This window comes from Amblyomma mixtum, chromosome 3 (assembly GCF_055824585.1).
Source record: "Amblyomma mixtum isolate Tamu chromosome 3, ASM5582458v1, whole genome shotgun sequence".
Lineage (NCBI taxonomy): Eukaryota > Metazoa > Arthropoda > Arachnida > Ixodida > Ixodidae > Amblyomma > Amblyomma mixtum.
The window spans coordinates 118,551,854-118,575,916 of record NC_143014.1 but is presented as its reverse complement, the minus strand read 5'-3'; the positions used below and the strand labels follow the sequence as shown (position 1 = coordinate 118,575,916).

General features: G+C 46.6%; 1 protein-coding gene across 1 annotated transcript in view; it reads right to left on the bottom strand.

Annotated features, from left to right (window-relative positions):
• LOC149351550 (clotting factor C-like) overlaps positions 1–23,693 on the bottom strand; it is a 31,749-nt gene extending 8,056 nt beyond the window's left edge. The window contains exons 1-15 of the mRNA XM_089580903.1: positions 23,317–23,693; positions 19,891–20,017; positions 18,044–18,204; positions 16,332–16,427; positions 15,593–15,757; positions 12,213–12,419; positions 11,202–11,274; positions 9,072–9,269; positions 6,963–7,033; positions 6,478–6,648; positions 6,189–6,380; positions 4,520–4,708; positions 2,380–2,476; positions 1,387–1,631; positions 755–1,053 (exon numbers count right to left, since the gene is read on the bottom strand). Coding sequence (XP_089437029.1) covers positions 755–1,053; positions 1,387–1,631; positions 2,380–2,476; positions 4,520–4,708; positions 6,189–6,380; positions 6,478–6,648; positions 6,963–7,033; positions 9,072–9,269; positions 11,202–11,274; positions 12,213–12,419; positions 15,593–15,757; positions 16,332–16,427; positions 18,044–18,204; positions 19,891–20,017; positions 23,317–23,335 — 2,310 coding nt within the window. The 5' untranslated portion in view covers positions 23,336–23,693. The remainder of the gene's footprint in view (positions 1–754; positions 1,054–1,386; positions 1,632–2,379; positions 2,477–4,519; positions 4,709–6,188; positions 6,381–6,477; positions 6,649–6,962; positions 7,034–9,071; positions 9,270–11,201; positions 11,275–12,212; positions 12,420–15,592; positions 15,758–16,331; positions 16,428–18,043; positions 18,205–19,890; positions 20,018–23,316) is intronic.
• Between the last annotated feature and the right edge of the window lie 370 nt (positions 23,694–24,063).

Sequence of the window (24,063 nt, the reverse complement as noted above, 5' to 3'; positions counted from 1 at the left end):
CCGGGATTGTGTGAAAAATTTTTGAGCCGTTATATTGGTCCGTATACTGTACTCGAACAAACGTCCCCGGTGAACTATCGCGTTGCCCCTGTTCATCCTGTTTATGATCGTCGTTGCCGAGGTGCCGAGATTGTTCATGTTTCCCGCCTCAAACCCTTTGCCCGTCGCCCTACTGTGCTCTAATCTGCGCCCGGGCCGGTCGCTTTCGTACGCGAGGGGAGAAAGTGTAAGCACAACATGCGACCTTCGTCTTCATCTGTACATATCCATCATCATCGCTCAAAGCACAACATGCGACCTTCGTCTTCATCTGTACATATCCATCATCATCGATCATCTTCTTCTTCGAAGGGTTGGTCGCCATACTTGCGGGTGCCATTAAAGCTCGCTCCATCCTGCGCTCTGTCTCCTGTCTCACAATACATAAAAAGGTTTACAATCACACTGACCCCTTAAAAAGTGAAAAGTCCATTGTGACCCGTTTTGGGATTGTGCAACGAACATGTCCATTTGTTAATATGATGGTATGCTCAATTTTTTGCAGCGTGACATCAAGTTTGCATGCGGCAGGTGCGAAACGTTAACCATTTTTGAAAATTAATTTCTGTCAGGCTAATAATATTGCAAAAACTTTGGTTAAGTTTCCCTGAGCAGTAGTGTAAGAGTATCCTCGACCGAAACGAGTCTAATTAGGACGAATACAAAGCGGTGAATACACAGAACCGCGCAAACATAGTGCGAGAGTTTCTTTCACCTGACGCGTTTGGACGTACGAGTCATCCTTGCTGTCGCTGCGGAAGTGCTTGCCCAGCGAGATGCGCAGGATGTCACGCGGTATGACGATGCGTGACGACTCGTAGGTGACGCAGTGGGCCGCGGTGAGCACCCACGTCTCCGACAGCAGGCTCCCGCCGCAGTTGACCACCCAGTCGGCGCCGTCGTTGGACTGCGGGTTGCGCACGCTCAGCGCCGCCTGCCACGGCCACTGCCCCACGTCCGAAGCGTTGCCGTTGTAGATGAGCGGGCTGCGCGGAGAGTCCGACCGGCCGCACACTGCAGCGCGCAGCAGCCGCGGACGTTACTTCACTCGTACGCACGCTGAACGCCTCGGGTGTCAGCGAGACGAGCATTGCGCACAATGAGCCCAATACGTTCTCTTCACGAACTACAGAAAGGACGACACTGAAAGGTTTTATTATTATTTCTTGTCACGAGGGTGGGAGCGAGCGGCTGCTTGCTTGCAGTGACTAAGGAACATCTAAACGACTCCGTAAACCAGCGGATATCGCTTTCCTCTTGAAGACGTTCCACCGACCATTACCGCAGTAAAAATAAGAAGGGGGGCTGCAGGAGAGGCACGGGATCTGAGTCGCGTGCGGCACTCACCCGGAATGCAGGTGGCCGGCAGTCCGCTCCACTGGCCCGAGGAGAGGCACCGACGCACTGTGGAGCCGGCCATCTCGTACTGCGGCAGGCAGGCGTACTCGGCGCGGGAACCGACCCTGTGGTGGTCCGGTGGCAGCACGAAGTTCGCCTCCTCGGCCGCCCTCGACTCGTTGGCCGCTTCGTACGCAGTCGAGCTGAGGCTGAGCGGCCGCTGAAGCCGCACTGGGACGCCCGCTCGTGCGTGCCTGCGCAAGCCCCGGCGGCGGATCCCGGAACTAGCTTGAGCGCGTGCTGCAGACATCGCCTTGCGCGCCCCTGTCGTCTGTTGCTGATATCCACTCTGCATTTTTATCTGTTATGCGCGTTTAATGGCCCGTATTTTGTTGGGGCTGATATATACGTAATTAATTAAATGAAATTTGCGCTCCGTGGTTATTGCGTGAATCTTCAAAGCGACTGCTTGCGTTGTTCCTGCACCTTGAGGTTGTGGAGGGACTCATTCAATGTGTGTGACGTGAAGCGGGAAGGGAAGAAAATTTTTCGTAAGAGCAAAATCATGATTAATTTACCTAGGAAAGGCTGGAATTAGTAATAACAACCTGTTTTGAAGCTCGGCAAGAAAGCAGCAAAAACAATACGGGTATAAGATAAAAACTACAAAACAACAACACGTCCAATAATGCACGACCCGCTTGATTATTCTAGTCGTGTCCGTTGCTTATTCGGAATAATCTATGGCGCAGATTAAAGTGTTCAGTTCCGCATTAAGTACTTTCCACGGCGAGTATTGTTCATTCAGAACAAACGGCAAGCTTCGTCATTTGGTTAAAGCTTCTCTACTCAGACCAGACTCTACCTGAGGGTTGTCGCGAGCGTTGGTAAGACACTTGCATACATTTTGGAGTTGAAGCATTGATTCTACTCCTGGCTGTAGCGAAGACCACGAGAGAAGAGAATGAGCGAGAGACAAAAAAAGATCACATGGTCTCGCACCCACGCACTGGCCCACGGCGGGGGTCTCCCCCTCGTATTGGAGGAAGGACACGGATGGTTCCATGGCTCGGCACCTCTGGCTCACCGCAGGTGATAACTGAAATGAAATTAACAGCGCGGTCACAATGGCCCGAGGGGGAAACCATGATCATTCCCTTCTGGACATCATTCATTCGGCAAAGGTGCTTCCATCCACTGAATTCATTTCAATATGACCTGAGGCAATTATAAATGTATAAAAAAGGAAGAAAAAACTAGGCCAAGCAACGCAAAAAGTGGGTTCCAGAGCTGGCTGTTACTACACGTAGCCAGCGTCGTGACGCATCGACCGCTTCAGGCTGGCCTGAACATCGGATCATATATCTCCAAGGCATATAAGACAACTGAGTCGAGAGCGCTCACCGCTTTGAAATTAGTGAGTGGACTAAATGATATAAACTTAGAACCTCCCCCATCAGCCTTAGTGGAAAGCAAATTTCGTGAGAAGCAGGGGCGCCGGAACCGGGGGTGCCGAGGGAGCGACAGCTCCCCCTAATTTACAGGTGAGGTAGCACCCCCCCCCCCCCCCCCCCCCACTCCCCCCAATCAAACGGCGCCTGCTGAGCCCCAGACCGTGCCAGGAAAGTCGGGTATATGCGCAGAAGGCAAAAGGCTTGAGGATCGCACAATATTCGCTTCTAGTCCCGACATTCGCCTCCTTTTAGGATGCCCGCGACCCTGGAAAGATAACGATTTTTCTCTAAGACCACTGTTAGCGCCTGTATGAGCCCTGAAGGAAAATTAATGGTGATGATGATGATGTTTATGAAAGCATTTTTTTTTTCGCTGCCCCGGTGGAAAAATAGTTCCAACGCCACTGGTGAGATGGGTGTGGTTCTGCCGTACCCACTCAGATTCTGCGTTCTGCGTTCTTTTTTTATTTATTATGAGTGCGCTCGCGTTACTGCCTCTCTGCAACATCCTAAAAATGAGGCACGCATAAGTCATATAAACAGCTTTAGTTCCAACCCATTATTTACAGATAGGCTAAAAAGCACTTTACGCGAGAGCATGAAATAATAAATTGATGCGACCATATTGGCAAGTACGGCTAGGTTTCCTTTTCGCGATACCGTACGCTGTTCCTGGCTGTTCTCTCAAGAGCGCACTGATATGCTGTTGTACTAAATGACACACCCGTATTTCTCATTTAACTCGACTTTCTAGGAAATCGTTTACGTTACTGAATGATTCCTCTTGTCATAAAGAACCCGGTCATTAAAATATCTCAGAAAGCATTTTTTTACTGGTCATTGGTGAGTGATCGCACGCGTTATATCACCGTTCACACTGGCTTTTTTCACTCGCATCTAAAGCACTTAACAGTTCCATAAAGTACAGGCTCTTGCAGTCACGCAGTTGATTGAAATTATACAGATGAAGATGCGGCCGACGGAAGACATGGATTTTTGAAGTTGAGTGCTTTCAGGTCACTTGCTGACCTTTGTCCGACCCGCTAATTAAGAGATCTCTAAAGCTGCAATTTATGTTCGTTCATGGGAAAGCTAGAAGGAAGTTTTTTTTTATTTTTTCGTAGAGGTAGCCAGGTATGTGGGGCTTAACTTCCCAAAGCTTCACATAGGCAACCAGGGACACCGTAGTGGAGGGCTGCGGATCGATTCCGACCACCTGGGGTATATTAACGTGCACTGATATCGCACATACCATGGGCGTTTCTGCACTCCGCGAGCGGGAATCGATCCCGCGCCCTTAAGCTCAGTAGCCGAACGCCATAAGAACTAAGCCAACAGGGCGATTCTTTCATCGAGGTTGGGCGGGTAGAAAGGCGAGTGGGGGAGGTAAATATTGACTAACGATCTCACACCTTTCCCAGTAGAAATCTGAGAAGCGATACAAAAGCAACTGAGAAAATAAAGGCACGAACGTATCCATCGAATGACGACACTGAAACCTAACAGAAAGCGTACTATTGTAGGTGCTGATATTGCTTACACGGCAATCCTCTTACAGCAGTCATCCGTTAGAAAAATTGAAAATGAAATAAATAAACAATACCTAAGAGCCAGGTACTACTCTTCCCGCGCAAATGCAGAGCCATTCTGCGTGCATCGGGAAGCAGCCGGGGGGTAGTAATGCGCACCTTTGACACAGCGAGGTTTCTGGGCGCTCCAGGTGCCGTTGGCCGTGCACGTGATGGTGCCCTCGCCACTCAGGTAGTGCAGCTCCTTGCAGAAGTAGGCGATGCGGCTGCCCTCCAGGAATCGGCCGTGGGAAGCCTTCTCCACCAGCGCGGAGCCGTCCTTGATCGGGCCCGGGTCTTCACACTGAACTGCACGCACGTTAGAAGGTGCAGTTGTACAGCGCACACTTCTTTCAGTGTCTGTATAACGTATTTACTTTCTCTCATTCCCGTTGAGCATGTTTCCAATGTTTACTTTTGGCTGCCTTTACAGCGCATGTACAGCCCCCGTCAAAAAAATACAGCCCAACGAGTTTGCCTCTAAGCTCTTAGTGGGGCTCCCCATCATATCTAGCAGTCCAAATCTTGGGAAAATTAAGGACGCGAAGCCATTCCTCCTTCGAGAGATTACGTTCGCTGAGGATACGTACCAAGGCAGGCTTCAGGCTTCACAAGCAAACCCCTTGAGCTGTATGCTTTTTACGGGGGGTGCACGTGGCCTTGGCTTACTGGAATTGGGAAATTGAGCTTCCTGGTTCACAACTCGGCAGAAGACACCTCTACGTCATCAAGCACACGTCGTTGTGTGGCACGAGCGGAGAGACAACTCGACGACCTTACTTTTGAGGAGAACATTGGGACACAAATATGCTGCGAGACATGCGCTAACCTTCGTCCAGCCCACACTGTTTTGTTCCGCAATAAGGATCCACGCGATAGATCACCTTCTGCAATGACTGTTCGAATCGAACAAAGAAGGAATATTCCGAGGTCCTGCTGTTGTGTAGACGGTATAAAATCAGTTTTTTTGTACGAACACCAACTCAGAACCGCTATTTTAATCTCAACGCCGAGGCCAGCCATATACATCGCCGCCTCAGTAGAGTTGTACAGAGAGACACACGGACTTCTGCTACAAACAGAAATTAGTAAAGAGAGTTCAACTGTTGTTTGTCGTTAAAATTGCGTAATATAGCTCATTACGTGTTCGTAGTTTAGCTTGGTAGCATACAGTAACGGTAAAGCAGACGGCAGTCGTACCCAGCTTCCACCATCGGTCCTTAAATTTACGGTAGAGGAGAAGGCTACAAACATCTTTAAACAGTGATTTCGCCGTATTACCGTGTGCAACTTATCTTAAGTGACAGGTAATTCGCCCGACCAGGGTGTGACATGGCACTTTGGCGACAAGTTGACACGGAATGATACAACAAGGCCTCGACAGCATGATCAAATCATGCCAGTGAACCAACAGATATCGAGAGGACAAGCGGCAGTGTCCACGACGGCTGCACCATACCTTCTGCTTAAGCTCAAATCTTAGTTTAATTCTTCAAACAAGGTAACACGTTGACCAACGACAAAGCACGTTAGAGATTCAAGGTAATTTAAAGGGCATTATCTTCAGGGACCTCTCTGAATGCTTCTCGCTATTAGCAACAAAACTCATCAAAACTACCCCATTTCATTAATTCATTTCTTTTGAAGTACTGTCATTTAGCTAGGTGCAACCGAAACAGCGCACATATGTTATTCTAAAAAGGAATTTTCGTGGCTCATGCACCCAAGCCCTTCAATTTGAGCATTCGCCACGAATCCAGCGAAATCGCCGCCATGCGCTCATGCTCACCAAGCTTCAAGGTCTTGAGCGCAACGCAAGTGACAGGAAGGTTGAGGCTGCACGGTCTTGTAACGACTTCGGGCTGGCCAGAGTTGGCTACAACGAGGGCCTTGCAAGCGCTGCCAGCTGTATCGTCGTTTTCCGCGACGGGCAGAAACGGCGACTGAACTCGGGGCTCGGAAAGCCAGGTTTCTGCAATTCCTGCGAATTACAAATGCGACACAAGGATGCGTTTATTGCTGCATCAAGGGGCATTTGATAAGGCAGAAAGCGTGCTGAATACGAGAGCAAAACTTACCACTAGCCGCCAGAAATTGAGACAGGAGTGTCCTGGTCATGTTGTCTCCCCGTATAGCGGGTGCCTGACTGCCTAGGTTCCGGCAAAAATTGCTAGCTGCAACTTGAGGACGACTTTTTCCAGCCGAATAGAAACAGAAGCTGCCGGAATCTGTCCACCTGGCGGGGCATCCTGTGGAACAGAAGGAGGCAGTATGCAAACACCAGATCAATTCGAAACCTGCAAGCGTGGTCGAGAACAGGCAATTCAGCGGGAATAATTCGACGCTCCATGGAGCCCAACTCGGAGGTAGTCGATGCTTTGTAGAGAATTTTAAATCGAAGGACGACTGGGCCTTTCTCAGATGCATCTATGCAAATATCAGACAATTACTGAATTTTTTAGATTATTGCCTGAGACGCTTGGAAAAGGCTTCTCTAGATAAGTAATAATATTAAGTCCCCAGCAAGCATCAGAATAAAAGTTTATAACACAAGCGTAGGCACCTTCTTCGGGAATCCTCCACTGGGAATCGTCCACAGTCACAAATTTGAAGCTGGCACCGGGAGATGAGAAGCTGGAAATATCAAAGATAAACTATCAGAAGGCTGCAAAGAAAGTCAGAAAAATGAAAAAAAAAGCGGTAGTCGACAATAAACAGAGATATGCTTGTAATGAAAATTAACATGTAATTCAGACAGGGCCCTGTATGTGTACATACGATTTCGGTACAGTTCTGGTTTTATTTTTTCGCCGAATGAAACGAACTGGTTTTCTGTTATTTCGTTCTGGTATTTATGGTCTGTGGTCTATGGGGGGCTTAACATCCAAAGCGACTCAGGCTACGAGGGAGGCCGTAGTGAAGGGCTCCGGAAATTTCGACCACCTGGGGTTCTTTAACGTGCACTGACATCGCACAGTACACGGGCCTCTAGAATTTCTCCTCCATCGAAATGCGACCGCCTAGGCCGGGATCGAACCCGCGTCTTTCGGGTTAGCAGCCGAGCGCCATAACCACTGAGCCACCACGGCGGGGCGGGGCTAGTGCTTAGCGGGAGAATACATTTCAAAGGGCGAAACACCCAATCCTTAAAATAGATATTCAAATACACTTTGGAAAAAAGCATCATATGGCGCCTCTGGCAGACATTCAGCAAATGTTGGTCTTAGCCTGTTGTGTCATGCAATAACACGACGAAAAAGAGAACTTTCGAACATGCCAATGCGGTACAAAATTATGTGCATCTTGATGCCATTGTACGACGAACAGATATAAAGTGTGGCAGGTGCAGCTGTTATTTATTCGAGTCCTGTCCCTAAATACGGAAGAAAAGATCCAGTTTAGGACGCAGACGGCGTCTTCTCGGCGTTGCTAAGCCATGTCGTGTTCCATCTGAGTAATACAGCTGGGAAAGCTTTAATTGATGACAACAAAAAAGGTGCAAAGGTTTTCCATGTGTTCAAGTACGTCTTATAACCAAATTAAGCAATGGCCGTCGCGGTGTCTCAGTGGTTATGGTGCTCGGCTGCTGACCCGAAAGATGGCGGTTCGATCCCGGCCGCGGCGGTAGAATTTCGATGGAGGCGAAATTATAGAGGCCCATATACTGTGCGATGTCAGTGCACGTTAAAGAACCCCCGGTGGTCGAAGTTTCCGCAGCGCTTCACTACGGCGTCCCTCATAGCCTGAGTAGCTTCGGGACGTTAAACCTGCATAAACCAAACCTAAACCAAACCAAATTAAGCAATAGCGCAACGCTGCTAGCATGTACTCCAAGACTGGCGTTATGAAAAGCTATTACGTGTGTGCTAGTGGATAACAAAAATTTTCCTTAAAAAAAAAAGCATTTTGTACGCTTTGCCTGAAGTACATTCCATATACTTAGCCGACTTGTGGTCGGCTATGAATAATGACATAATATGCGCCTTGATAGTTTTATTCTGTACTTTTGCCAAAGGAACACCATCTATGAAAACGGGCGAAGTGACTGGGAAGCGCTTGCGGGAAAAGGGGGAATGTTGCGAATAACAGGCTGCTGGGCGAATTGGTGCACGATGCAAGAGAACGGTGGCGCAAAAGAGCGACTACGACATCACAAGAAAAAAAAAACAACACAAGCGGATGGTTATGTTGAGATTTAACATTATGTAAGCTCTTCTGCCATTTTACAAGCCAGCGCTGTCCAGGTCCCACTAGAGAGAAAAAGAAAAGGAAACTTCCTCACTCGTTTTGTATATGCCATCGTTATTTGAGGCCAACCAACCAACCATTCCGGTGTATGCCATGCAGCCATCCGCGCACTGTCGTGCTCTGCGCTTGTTAATGCCATTCACGTGATCAACCAAATTAAAGGCTCCAGCTCCGATCCTTGAAGCACATGTGAGCTAGCACTGAAATTGGCAGATCGGGAACTGTTAGTTAGGATACGTTGCACTGCGATGGAGAGGTATTAAGAAATTCAACTTGTCACCGCCGGATTTAAGTCAAGACAGGCTGTCTGTAAACTAAACACTCTGAAGTCATGGCGCCTCCCACGCTGTAAGGCTCAACACGGCGAGTCGAACATCGACGCAATATATACGCAATGTCGATTTAGTGCTCACTGTGTACTCACTTGGCCGAGGATACGCCATGCGACGTGGAGGCGGCGAAGTCGGCGTACGCGCCCGTGGCTCGCAAGTGCGCTGCGCCGCCGGCGTTGTTCAGCCGACCGGCGTGCACGGCTGCGCGGCAGACCGAGGACAGCACGTGGTACTGGAAGGAGCCGATCACCGAGCCGGACACCAGGCCACAGCCGGGGGGACAGTGCACCCTGCACACGAAGCCAGCAGGGTTGGGCGGGAGGTATACGGGGGGCAGCCCTCGCAACGTGTTTACGCGAAATTAATTCTCCCAAAATATGTCGTACGTGCGGCATTTCTTTCAGTTCATTCATGCGCCTACTGGCATCCTCTTTTCTTTTTTTTTCGGTGTGTAAGACAAAAGTAGCGGATAGGCACTTGCATAAACCATGGACGTCTGGAAGGGGGGGCAAGGGGGGGGGGCGGTTGCTCCTCCCTGGAATTATGGATATTATTTATGCACTAGCAGAGGAAACATCTACACAGCTTGATTAGCACGCTTAAGTGATAGCAACTTTTTGCATTTTGCTTATTTACTTTAATTCTTTGTTCATTAACAAAATCCAATGTATGTTCTCTAAGCCTAGCACTAATTTGCTGTTTCTGATTTTTATTTGATGTGCGCAGTTTAGACCACAAATAGTTCCTTTTTGGTGCTAACCTACCGCCTCCCCCATGCCTGGCCATCGGGTGCCCCCCCACCCCTGGAAAAAGTTCTGCGGACGCCCTTGGCATCAACCGTTACGCTTTACTGCTATCTTTCATCTGCTACACGCCGATACGGTCTCAAGGTTGCATTTCGTACCTTCATGGTAACTACACAACTTCAATGTAAATCACATAAATTGCCCGTTTCGTGCGCTACAAAGCGCACAGATCTGTTATGGCGTCTTTACTAAATTCTCTCCCCAGATAAATAAATTGCAGTGGGAAACAAAATGCGTACGTAGTTTGAAGCCTTCGCTCTTCCTAATTTAACCAGTTTGCATGGAATCACAACGTCCGCGTTCGATCGTGTAGTCATTCGTACACCTAGCATAGCGTGTGGTCTACCGAACAGGTCATTTTCGACTAGACCTTCGCTCAAAAATAATCACTGACTCAGAGCTCGGGTTCCTGACATTTGTTAGGTTGGGGCTGACTAGAATTATTGAAAAATAATAAGCCCCTGTAAGCACCGCTTACGTCCAGGTCTCTAACAGGCTGACCTCTTCATGAAGCGTGTCTTTGAATCAAGGTTCCTGCGTTAATTGCACCACCTTTAGCACTTTATCTGTAGTCGCTAAACCAGCCAAGCCACCAGGGAAAAAAAATGGCTGAGGCTTAACTTGGTTAAGCCTGGAGAATGCGAAGCATCATCGTGTCGCGTAATTTGGAGGCGCACAACCACAGCGACGGCGCGAGGTGGGCCCCCGTTTCTCCACTGTCGTGACGTCATCGTGTCACGTGGTGTGACGTCATGTATCACGTGATTTGGAGGCGCACAACCACAGCGACGGCGCGAGGTGGGCCCCCGTTTCTCCACTGTCGTGACGTCATCGTGTCACGTGGTGTGACGTCATGTATCACGTGATTTGGAGGCGCACAACCACAGCGACGGAGCGAGGTGGGCCCCCGTTTCTGCACTGTCGTGACGTCATCGTGTCACGTGGTGTGACGCCATGTATCACGTGATTTGGAGGCGCACAACTACAGCGACGGCGCGAGGTGGGCCCCCGTTTCTCTACAGTCGTGACGTCATCGTGTCACGTGGTGTGACGTCATGTATCACGTGATTTGGAGGCGCATAACCACGGTGAAGGGCTGAAGTGGTAGCTAAAGTAGTATGCTTCACATAAAAATTAAACACAATTAAACATGACACCAGCGCAAGGGACAAAAGAAGAGTGGAGACCAACGTTCGTAGTGCCAACTCTACCTTCATGTTTTACTTCTTCCCGCTGGTATGTTCCATTGTGTCAGGAGCCGCCAACTAGCCCAGCTGTGTAATCTTAGAAAAATTAGACTCACTTATGGAGCACGGAAAAGCCCCTCAGCTTGCCTTTAAGTTATATTTTGTAAACACTGAAAACAAGCGTCCATTTTGCTGCAAAATATAACGCTGTTGGGCAGTCTGTCCTTACCTTACTGCTGTGTCGCTATCATCTGCTAAGATCTCGTTGGCTTTCGTTGAACACGTGACTTCCATTTCAGAAACTGCAAGGAAACAAAACAATCTATTTCGTTCGCGAAGAGCAAATTGTGTACGCAACTTTGCCTAGGAGAGATAAAGGCTGTTAAAGGCTTTGTGGCTGTCCAGTAACGCACCAGAAAAAAAAAGTGAACAACATTTCTGGTCAAGGAATCCCTAAACTCCTGGCGTTAACTGCCAGGAGTTTGATTAATAAAAATTAAATTAATTAACTAAACTAATTAAATTAATTAATTTAGAGATAAACGAACCGTAAAGACATTTTTAATGCTTAGCGTACTGAGAGTTGATTTCACAGCCGAGATAGAAACGCCAATGTTACTCAGCGGACATTTAGCAATAAGAACTGAAGAAAAACGAGTTTTTTTAATCATCATCTTTCATTTTCTTTTATTTTTTATGAAAGCCTATTTGTTTTTGGCCCGCTGAAAACCTGGCTGATTAATCCGCGCCCGGCTCACCGCGTGGTTTTATGCAGTATTGATAAAGCTTCTTCCCACGTTTTATCACCACTTCACTGGGTCTCGCCCAGCGTAAAATTTGCACAAATGTTAGCGCCGCTCTCTTCACGTGTTCAGGGAATGTAACAGCGTACTGCGTCGTCGTGTGCAGCGAGAACATCGAAGTTTAAGTGGTTCGCGCTGGTTCTGTGTGGATTCCTGATTTCAGAACAGACTAAAGTTGAACCCATAAAGAAGCTCTATAGATATATGCAGGCTTTCGTTCCTTGCGAGCCAGCAAAGCTGGCGTAGCGCTGTGAGTCATAATAACGAATTCAAAACTAACTTCTTGAAAATAGAACACAGTGCTAGAAATGAGTTGTCGCTTCTCGTATTGCGTGATTCGTTTCCGTTTCTTCTTTTTTCTTCCTTGGGAATTCAAGGAGTAACAAGCCTGCCGCCAAAAATAACTGCCATGAACCTGCCCCTCAGCGTGTTCGTACCTTTGAGGCAGGACGGCGGAGGTGCCGACCAGGCGCCCTGCTGAGTGCACTGCAGGGACTTTGAGCCGACAATTTCGTAGCCGTCGGCGCAGGAGTAGGTCACGGTGGTGCCATTGTACTGGATCTCTCGCGGGCTGGACGGGGAGCCGCTCACTAGCGCGACGCCGCGAGCCACGTCGGGCAGCGGGGGGCACGGCACCTGCCTCTCTGCGTAAGGGATCGTCTCGTGAACACAACGGGCGACAACGTCGCAGGCGCACTCGCATGCACGGCATGCCTGCGAAACACACATTACGCAGTAATTGCTCTCTCCTCAGGAGCCATTAGCAAGAGTGGATCTTGGAGGTATTTGGCGTGGTTCTCCTTTGCTTAGATCGTCCGCGGGTACACTGGCCGCAAGATACCTAAATTGTATTCTGCGCGTATACGCTGCGCACGAGAATTAGCGTCCCCTAAATACGACAGAGAGAAGCGCGGCGAACGAAATTAGACAAACGCTGCTGCGGGGCACACCGCGAACGCTTCCAGAGGAGGCCACTGAGCCGCGTTTGCTGCGGCTTCGAGAACAAGACGGCAGCAAAAGAAAGAAACACAAACGAGGGTTGCATTTGTGCTACTTAACCATTACCGCATACGGTCACACAACTTGCACGACCACCGCCTCAAGGCGACCGCCCGCCTCTAAAAATGACCCTGGGACAGTCTGGGCTCCCTCTCCCAAAACCCGTTACCTTTGAAACACACCTCTTTTGCGAGGATCATAGGTTTTCGCCTCGGGTGAGTTAAAAGCTAAAACGAGCGCGTGGATTGTCCTCTCTGAGGATGCTACTTCTCTCTGCCACGTTTCGTGAAGTTCAAATGTTGTTGGCGGTCGAAGATGGCTGACCTGCCATCCGAAGGCTGTGAGGAGTCGCAGTGACGCATTAGCCGCCATTCAGGTGGCCTCAATCATTACTTTACCAAACGGTAATGAGAGCGAGCACGCTAACCTCGCCTATAACGTGACCACGCAATGATAGAGTTCCCACATTTAAAAAAAAGAGCTAAATCTCATCAGTATACTCTACGCCCAAGGCAGGGCCCAGAACGTCATAACGCTGCTACTTATTTGTTTGGGCCGAGATTTAACAGACTGTCCTTAAAGGAGCGAAGACAAAATGTTAAGAGTAGTAAAAGTTTGTCGAAAGTTTTCTGTACTCAAGGGGATGTAGAGGCAAGCATCAAGGGCAAACCGTGCATAAGATATTTTTCGTCTTAGCTTTTAAAGGGCTCCTGTGACGTAGATAAAGCACGCGGTCTTTATTATTTGTATGCAAAGTACGGAACATTGTGACTCCTGAACGCCCAAAAAGTTCGTCGAGATAGTAATGTTTAGTATTTTAATCTTCACCAGAAATACATTCATTCATTCTGATTGCTAGCGCCCAATCTCAGTACTCGGGGAGTGAAATGGGCAAGTGAAACTCGCTTTCGTCTGATCTTTTTATTTTGAATTTTCAGATTGAAATAACTTTCGTTTGAATGCCCCGATTTCAATAATTCTCTTTTCGCTGGTCTCTGGAACACATGATGAATCCATTTCATGATATTATTCGGCACTGAGGAAAGCATCGCGGTGCCCCTTTAAGTACGCAAAACCGAGTTTGACTTTAAGAACCTATCGCTAGCGGCATCAGTATGACATAAAACGAAGCCTACTTCTCCCGGCCTACGCACGTGTGATCGGCGCGCCTGCTGGCCACATTTGGCTGCTCAAAGCGTTGCGGAGGTACATGTGGTAAAAAGGCGCCATTGCTTCCCTTTTTTATCAATTGCGACGTGTTACCGCCGTCTAACAGAAATCTAAACCGAAATTACAGCATAGAAATTACGCGATATTAAACTATCCTAGGCGCATTGGTGAATATTGCACCATTGTGTCCCACCATTGAGATTTGTGTCCAATAATTACAGCTTCTCAACTAGTGTCACGTCTCTTAAAAACCACCTTGGCTGGGGATCTTTAGCTAACCGTAGAAAACATTTGAGATTACAAATCATGCATCGCATCTATTTTGGAAAGATGAGCATTGACAAAGACCGGTATCTGCTTCAACCTCATTTTTTTTCTAGACGAGTTAATCATCAGTGGAAGATCCGAGAGATTAAGTGTCGCACAGATGTTTATAAAACCTCGTTCTTTCCACGGACGATCAATGAGTGGAACAGGCTACCAGCCGGCGTCACTGAGTGCTGCACGGAAGGTCAATTCCGCGCATTTTTATCTGATGTGTGACGTGGCGCGCAGTTGTCTTGCGCGTGTCTTTTTCATTTCATTAGTGTTGTTCTATTTGTGGAGCGTGGTTGTCTTCCTTCAGTGCATGTTTTTCCTCATCTATTAGTTGTGTGATTATATTTCTGTTATTACGTGTATCTTTCGGTCAAATGAGGAGAAGTTATTGTGTTCCCCCCCCCCCCCCCCTGCAATAATGCCCTTGGGCGCTGCAGGTATCTGTAATAAATAAATAGATAAATGTTCCACGGCGACACAGACCGCAATAATTGAGCTGATAGAAAATGGAACCCATAAATTTGATGTCTACACTTCTTTTATGTCCTTTGCTTTTAACGTTTACGAAACGTAACAGATAAAGCTTAAAATAACATTTTCTCATCATTAAAGGTCCATGAAACTATTCAACAAAGAACATAGATAACGTTCGCTACAATTTTGCTGCAATGGACCCGCCAACTGTGAGATCACACAGCTTCAATCAACACACTGCAAGGGCCAAGGGACAACGAAGGCCCCAAGAGAGCACTGCAGTGCTGCGAAATTAATACTTAATTATTCTGATACCTTGGGCTCATGCCGATATGCCTGTCATGAATCCCCATGAGTGTTAGTGGTAAACTGTCAGTGAGTTAAGTTATACTCCACTAAAATTTTGGTGTTATGTATGCAACATATGGCAGTCACAACCCGAAAGGTGTAACTGTGAGTTTAAGTTTGCCGATGGACCTTATTGCCGTACGAACCGCGGAAAGAAGCTCGAACACTGCACTTGAATTAAATCAGGAACGTCGTTTTACAGGTATGATTTGAACATTATATTAACATTTCGGAAAAAATTCACCATTGCATGTTTAATTTGACCGTGAAATAAATGCCAAAGATAACAAGAAAACGACATGCGTTATTGTTTAAGATAAATGCAAACGTGATGTGTTAATTTTTAGCATTAACATAACATTGCAATCTTACATACATTGTTACCATAACTTGGACAATGATTGTAAAACGTTATTATGGTATTCTTTCTATTCTATATACCTGAGACTAGAGGAGGGGAAGCAAATATTCTTAAAAACGAAAAGAGCATACTAATCAGCAGCCTCACCGCAGTAAGGTGGCACTCCATTCCAGGAGCCGTCATTTTGACAGTTGAGCGTGCCAGGGCCAACCCTCTTGAAACCAGTCGGGCAGTTGTAATGAATAATTTTTGGCAGGTTTGCCGGTGCCATCGTGGCTAGTAAACCCTGAGGATGAGCTGGCGGAGTGCAACCTGGAGAAAATTTTCCAGATAACAGCAAAATATTGGTGTTCATCATCTTGAGCGAACAATAAGAAACTTGTTGAGTAATCAGGAACGGGTGGCGCGCCCTGTTTTCTTTTTTTTTTCTTTTGCAACAGAACACGTCAGCTCATTTCGCTTTTCAATCATTACAAAAAGGTATGCAGTGCACAGGCGCCGAAGAACTGCGTTAGCTTTTCAAAAAAGAGGTTCATAAATTACAGTACAAGAGGCAGATCCAAAGGCCAGACTTTGGGGTAGATGGTGAAAGAGAGGAGCTGCGTGGATTGACAACTTCGCATAATGGATGAAAAATACGCAGCAAACACAGCAGGGCAAAAAAAAGACAGTAAAAAAAAATTATCGTCTGCCGCGATGTTACAAGGATGAATCAGGCAATAAACTTTACTACTCGGAGTAAGACTCTCTTCTTCACCGTATGCCCAGTGTAAAGCATAGCGTCTTTGTGCGCTCTAACCCGTGTATCCTGCGCACACTGCCACCAGTAAAGGTTATACGACACAAGCACAATAAACGCCTGCGCGTGTAAACGCCGTTCCCTTACCGTCTCTGATTTCACAAAGGGAGCCGGAAAATCCTGGAAGACACCGGCACTGACCGGTATCCTTGTCGCAGATTCCCCCATTTTGACAGGTGCACACTGCAAAGAGCAGACATTTTCATCGGCAACAATGCGTTGCGCCCAACGAACATGTGAGTATCCTTCGCAAAACAGAGTGCATAAGCATGCGCCATGAAGAAAAGAGAAATGGAAAACAGAAACAGAGAACACATTTTTTTTCATTGTTTTTGTTAACTGCTCATGCATTCAAAAAACATAAATTCGAAAAAAAAACTGCCACGGTTGCAAACTGTTTTTCAGCTTGGTCTGGCAATTAGAGCAGGAAAAATAAGCTTAAAGATGAGATATGTTGAAAACGACAGAAAACGAAATACAATAATAAAAAGACGCCTGATGACTGATTACCTTTCACCACTGACAGCTATATTGTGCGCATATAACCATTTAAAGTCGCTTATCCGCCGCGTTAGAGCTGCTTTTGGTGTGTCTGTGACACAATAGTCGGAACACAGTACTAGTTGTGCACCAGTCTTGCACATGTTACAGAAAAGAGTAGCCGATTACAATTCAATTACTGCCCCTAAAAGTAACTGAGCAATTGCAAAAGAGTAATCGATTACTATTACATCATTTTCCTCCCCACTTTTGTTGGCATAAGACTAATTTAGACAGACTAGGATTTTTTATTTAAGTTAGAGACTAAGAAGAGCCAATGCAGCTTCCTTGATCGGTTGTCTGTTGCAATGCATACGGTGGTAATTTTCATCGCGCGCTGCCCGCTTCCTTGTGGAAGCATAAGGACGACACTGCAGTCTCTCCCGGTGTACGCGCTAAAAGGAACGGTGGAGTTGTAACACACGAAGATCATGCTCACCAGCTCGTAGTCATGCAAAGCGTCGCGCTTCGTTGTTGTATAGAGCTCTAGGGGACAACGCTCAAGCTCACTAAATACCACCTTCTGTAGTGCCGTCGTGAAGAAATGCGAACTGTGAAAGGAACGCGGGGCTGGTGAAACGCAGGCAGCTCGGGCTTACGTGTACGGACATCCCTGCGCGAGCGGTTTTTTCGCAGCCCGCTCATTGTCTCTCCATCTCATTGTCCCGCGCTTGCACTAGCGTTTGTCATCAAGTTCAGGTTGGAACGGGTGGTTACAACTTGCTTTTCGAACAGAAAGTAATTGATGACAGCTAATCGTTTACTGAAAAAAAAATAATTTGATTACCGAAATCGTTGCCCGTTCTAAAAAGTACTTAATGCATTACAAAATTCGAAGAAAATGTAATTTATTAGAAGTACTCAATCACTTGTAACGCATTAAAAACTCTGTTGTGAACAGATGGTAGTTCCAGTTGCAGTGCTAGTGGTAGCAGCACTGTCAGCTGAGGTGGTCAAAGCAGTAGCAGTAGTGGAAGCAGAAGCAGTAGTAGTAGTAGTAGGAGCAGCAACTGCACGGGTAGTAGTAGTATTAGGTAGCAATAGCAGTAGTACTAGACCTTGTAGTAGTAGTATAGTAGTAGTGTGATCCGTGTTCATAGTGGTGGTAATATCATTACTGTGACAATCATTATTATCACAGGTGAGATTCGTTTGTTAAACCAGAGCACATCCGAAAAGTGTTAGCGTTCACAGGCTCGGCCACTGTGTGACCCAGCACCCGACACTTCGCCGCTGGTCAGCGCCCTCTGACAACTTACCTGAAGTGCACCAGACACCGTATCTTCCTGGCGGGCATGTTTCGCATGCCTTAAGTCCATTGGCACACGTCTGGCAGTTGGCGAAGTTTGGGCATACTTTCTCGTACGAGTCGCTGTCACAAGGTCGGCACCGAAACTCGAAGCGGCGAACATAGCTGCACCTGAAAGCAGATTCACGCGCATTGTTCCGCATTTTTTTTTTTGTAACGATAAAAATTGAAGTAAATATCGAGCCTTGTAGCCCAGAATGTCATCGTCCCTATTTCATATAGTTAAGACGAGTGCAAAACTATTATTTTTTTTCCCGCAGCCCTCATTGCGGATATGGTCGAAATGGTTTCGGCTGCTACGAATCGTGAATTGCTATCTGAGGATTCCATAGCGTAAAAGTATAATATTTAGCGCAAAAATGTAAGCATAGACTAATGCGCAATTTTTCATTGAGAAAAACAGGGCCAATTCCGAAAAAGAAAAAGAGCAGTTGCAGAAGAAGGTGACAGATCGAACGTGTCACAGTAATGTTCACGAAAGAGATCACAAACAAGAAAAGGTTGGAGCCCATGTACTGCGGGAAGTTGTAAAAGTCGATGCGGATGTGTTTTAATCGCTTCCACTCATGGCATTTCTGTTTACTTTTATTTTTGAAGAAGAGTCAACCTCGTGAATGGGTAGGTACAGATTCACCATTTTTTGTCTTCGGGGTTTCAAATAGGACGCAAAACATGATTGCGCTATAACGCATTTCATTAACGGTGTTTACATCACAAACGCTTGCTAAGTTGTCACTCTCCCCAAGTGTGTAATTAAGGGGAGACACAGCATTTGGAGGTAAACTTTTTAATTTTTTTATGTAGAGCAGTGAATTTGGCACCATTATTGAGAGGTCCATTGAAGGCTTAAATACGAAATTTTACTGAAATATCTCAAGTGATTTTGGCAGTATAAATTTTTATATGCTTCAAACTTACAGAAAGTCTGGCTTGCCAACACACATGGTAAGAGCCTGCAGTCACTCTTAAGTTCTACCAAAAGGAATGGTTGATGCAGTGACATTCGCGAACTATTTTTAACAGCCCGACCTTTTTTTCTACACAGAATGATACATCCATGCTTGCATAATGCACTCATTACCGTCATGTCAAAGTTAGTGACAGAATGAAAAAAAAAAGAGAAAATAATTCAGAGATATAGGAACGTCACTGCGTAAAGAATTTGTTAAGGAACCCAATGCAACACACTGCATGAAAATCTGCAAAGCAGTTGCCATGCTATGCTTTCTGTAAACAAGGCAGTCAGGTCAAAAACACTTCTGAGAAAATTGGCGTTTTCAAGGAGACTTCAGCCAGTTTTTTGCTACATACCGTCACAAAAACGTTTTTTAAAGTCACTTCTGGGCTGTTTTCGGAGAAAAAGTTTCGGGATATAATTAAAAAGACCTTATAGATACCAAACCTGATGTTTTTTTCAAATCCGTGTTTTTTTTTCGAGATTTTCAAGATTTGATCCCAGCATTAACCTCAAGCGAAAGATCACAAAGCAAAATATGACACTGGTTTCAGTGTCAGCTGCTGAGGGTGTCATGTATGTGGAAAAAGGTCGTGGGGCTCATGTGTAGGGAATTTAATAGGTTAATTTTGGTTATGTGAGCTTGGTTCATGCGGACAAGGGCACCGATATCTTAGAGGACAGTTCTTCACCTCAAGGGTGAGATCGCATAGTTTCTCTTTTTTTTTCTTTCACCTATAGCTTTTATGGATCTTACGCTCATGACACCCAGAAATAATTTTGTGTCTGGCTTGCATTCCGCTCAGTGATGCCGCTAGTGCTTAGTCATCACTGCACCTTACCCGTCGACTTTGACGTTCACGGTTGATCCAGTGGAGCCGCAGGGGCAGTCATGCGACTCTTTCTTGCAAAAGCCCTTGATGTCCACCGAGTAAACGGAAGGGAGTAGAACGGAGAGGACTCCGATGCCTGAAGATGTAAGGAGACAGTTAAACAAATTTAGATGCCACAAAGAACTCATTTTTGCAAATAGGACATTACACAAGAAAGACATCGGGGTATGTATTTGCTTTCTCGGAACGTTATATGAACGAGTGCAGTTAGGAAATTTGGTAACTAGGTGCTACGCGTGCGAAGTCAATACAAGTGGTCTCTCAACGTTAGCGTCTTTAGAACTTGCACAAAAGACGTGACCATTTTTTTTTATTTTTAATGCAAAAATTCATTTTATGGCTAGCACCCCAGATTTTCACCCGCTTTTGCGCCCGGACTGCAAAAGCTCACCTGTGTAATAATAAATGTTACCCATGTCGCTTCAAGTGTACGCCGAATGCATGGTTACTCCATACATAGGTTATTCATGGGAAGATATGTTATGCATGCTAACCAGGTAAAGCTTAAAAGAATAGGAAGAAGTGGTAGACAGTCATAACAAAATAATGGGGCATCTGTGAGAAATCGGTAGGAATGCATGTAGTGATTGCACTGAGCGTTTCACCTGTGTCTGCAATTTTTTTTTGCGTGTGTTGCTTTATTTGCCTTTGCTATTTTTTGCATGCACATATGATGATCGATATCAAAATTATATTAACCTGTGCAGTGTGGGCAGGGGTAAAAATATCTGGGGTGACCACAAATTATAAGAGGATAAGGACCGCTAAATAGTATTCTCCTTATTGTGCGTGCGCGCGTGCGTTTATGAAGCGCAATTTTTCTCACCTATGTAGTCAGCAAAAGCGTGCTGTTGCTCTGTGCGCACGCAAAATCATAATCTTTTGTGGTTCTCAGCAAGAAACAATTGCCTCCTCTGCACACCATTCCCGCACACAATTTAAAGCGCCAGACGTTCTCAATATGCGCTCCTGATGTAAAAAGTCAAGACTTCGAGGTTTGTTCAGAGTAGGAAAACAATGTCGCAGTAAAGGTACACACCGCAACAGAAATGGGGTCATTCCTGGTTGATTTTGAAAGTATACATTTTTCCCACTGAGTCTTTCGGCGCGTCTCCAGCTGTTCAGAGTTTAGTAATGAATTTACACTTGCTATACCAGTTAGCGTAACACTGTGCGATGTCAGTGCACGTTAAAGAACCCCAGGTGGTCGAAATTTCCGGAGCCCTTCACTACGGCGTCCCTCATAGCCTGAGTTGCTTTGGGACGTTAAACCCCAATAAACCAAACCAGTTAGCGTAAATCAAAAATAGTTCTACTCGTTCAAGGACACCCGCCAGCGATACTGTTTCACTTTCATTCGTTCAGTCTACCTGCGCCACTTTCTTCAAAAAAAAATGAAAAAGAGAAAGAGGCATTTTCTGCGCGCCTGAATCTTCCGTTAAGAAGAATCACTGGTTTCGCAGTGATCTGGTGCCCTGTATTTACAGTAAATAATCTGCCATATGCATCGTCTGATAAGCCAGCTGATTTTGCGCGTGTCGTCGCCTTCGGCTCAGAGCGGTCGGTCGATGTCGCTCTATGTTCGTAGGTAACTATGCGCGACGTTTTCTTTTGGTGCTAATAATTAAAAAGAAAATTAAGTGCCAGCGCCCTTGTTACCCATTGGTGACGGTAACTACCCCTTTTCACAGTTCTAGATCAGCGGTTCTTGCATTTGGTAGAACTCCAGAGACACGTGCCGCCAGATAACCATGCCGCACACACATCATAGTGCAACGGACACCCAGCTATTCTTATCGCTTATGCTGGAGGCAGCTCCCCGTGCGTCACAAAGCGGGTTGTGTAGACAGCCATTTCCTTAAGCGATGAAAGGCCCTGAGTGCGCCATTGCAAGATAAAAAAAAAAAGAAACGCTGTTTTCTACTTACGATGAAGCGTCATTACCACAACTAGAAGGAAATACCCAAAGAATGACAGACTATATGAACACTTTTGGTCAAAAGTCTTCAGGCCGCAGTGTTTATCTTTGAACTATTTAATTATTGGGGCAGTTACGTCACCCCTAGAGCTAGAAATGTGCGCAATAGTGAAGGCAAGAGTATTTTCCACCAGTCTCAGAGATTTGGACTCGGCTGCTGACCCGAAAGATGCGGGTTCGATCCGGTCACGGATTATTTTTTGAGGCGCACTAGTCAAATTGGCACAAACATCCACAGTTAAATGACAGTTTGATCCCACCATGGGTAACAATCATAATATTTAGATAGAGCACCGCCGACCTCGTTTAGTGTCTTGGTAACAGGAGCATGATTACGTCTTCGCAGTGTACTGCAGAGCGATTTAGAAATCTCATCATTTGGAGCGCGTCCGTACAATTCAGCGCTGTCATTTCAGAAAGAAAAAGGGACGCTTTTGGCGCGAACTGAGAGCAGTTTAAAGCTTTGTCGTTTTTCTTTTTCGAAATAGTTGTTTTAGGTGCGAATTAAAAACAACGTTATTAATTATCGAGATCATCCCTTCAATAGTTGGTGCAGCGTATTATGAAACAAAAAGCGACTCCTTGTAGCGCATATTTCACTAGCTGGCATTTAATTTCGGGTATAACAAAGTACCAAAAGCTTCCGCGGAAGCTCATGTTTATAAACGCAGTGAAAGGGATAATGGGAGGTGGTGAGGCTCAAAAAACCCTTCACTTCCTCTCCAGCGCACCATCACCGCACCTTCGTGTTTTCATAACAGTTTTGTTTCCATCCGGCTTTGCATTCCCGCTTTCTTCCCCACCACTGGGTTCTCTATTTTTCAATTACTTCTCTTCTCAAGTGCACCCTGCCACTGCGAGATGCTTTCGGTAGTTTGGCTGACGCCGCTAGCATGTCTGTATAGTACGTGTGCGCGCGCGCCTTCTTGTGCTCTTTTTTTTTCTTCTTCTTTTGATTGGTGTACGTTCCTCCCTTGTCTTTCGGCCTGAGCAGAATAAATGTCAAATGCTGCTCCAAGCTCGTGCAGTGCTGTTTTTTTTTTTTTTCTGAACGTTACTCGCAACAACAACAGCTCAGCTCCAAACTGTCGTTCCGCGAAAGCGGCGAGCTGTCACTATTGACATGTTTGAGGAAGAACGAAGACAAGCTCTACTCTTCAACACATACGTGGCCAAATCAATTTACCAAACTCCATCTCGCACTGTACCACATTTTTTTTTTTTCGGCATCCGCCTGTGGCTATACTCGTATGCTCCATCAGTCAAAAACTCAGTCTGACTTTCGCCGGCTCGGCGTATCCTGTTAGATTCTTCACGAAACAAAGACAGAGGTCCAAGAAGTGCACTCGAAGAAGCAGAGAGAGGGTGAGCGCAGCGGCCCGCAAAATTATACTCACAGACAACAGACAGAATCATGTCGAACGGATAGATTCACACGCTGTTCGTTTCGGCACAGCGTACGCCGAGGGGCACGCCGTCTTCACCGCTTGGCAGGGTGTAGCTCGTTCAAAAAGGGCGTGCAGCAGTGACGCGGAGAAATGCCTCGTCCTTACTGGCCCCGGCGTATGATGGTGCCTCCTTTCCCGAGATACGCGTCTTTCTCCGAAGAAACCCGTCCATTGCGCAGCAGGATAGCAAGACGGCCGCTGATGAGGTTCATCGCGCGCCTGCTCCTCCTCGTCCAATGGACGAACACTTTCTCCGTGATGTATGTGTGCACTCACTGACTCGGTATACTCGCTCGCCAGTTTCTGCAGTGGCAGTGAGTCGGGTCAAAGACTGGCGTTCGTTTTTTTTTTTTTCTTTTTCGATCGCTATTTTTCGGGGGTTCCTCTCAGCGGTTGCATATGCAAACCGGATTCATCCCCTTTGCGTCAGGGACGACACGTGCTGGCGGCTGAGCTATCGTGCAAGGTAGCGGGGGATTTCCTGCTCGCAGAAGGAAGCGGCTGCTGATTGTCTGCCGGCCGGCTGCCAGACAGAGATTGCCACGCGCTGCCTCGGCCGCCGAGGCCCTGCGCGCCTCTCGCGTTGCCTGATGAGTGACTTCTTTCGATGGGGCACGAGTTGCAACCCGCAGCGAGTATACGAGTGTTCCGCGAAGGGAGAACGAATCGGAAAAGCTGAAAACGAGCGCGCACCAA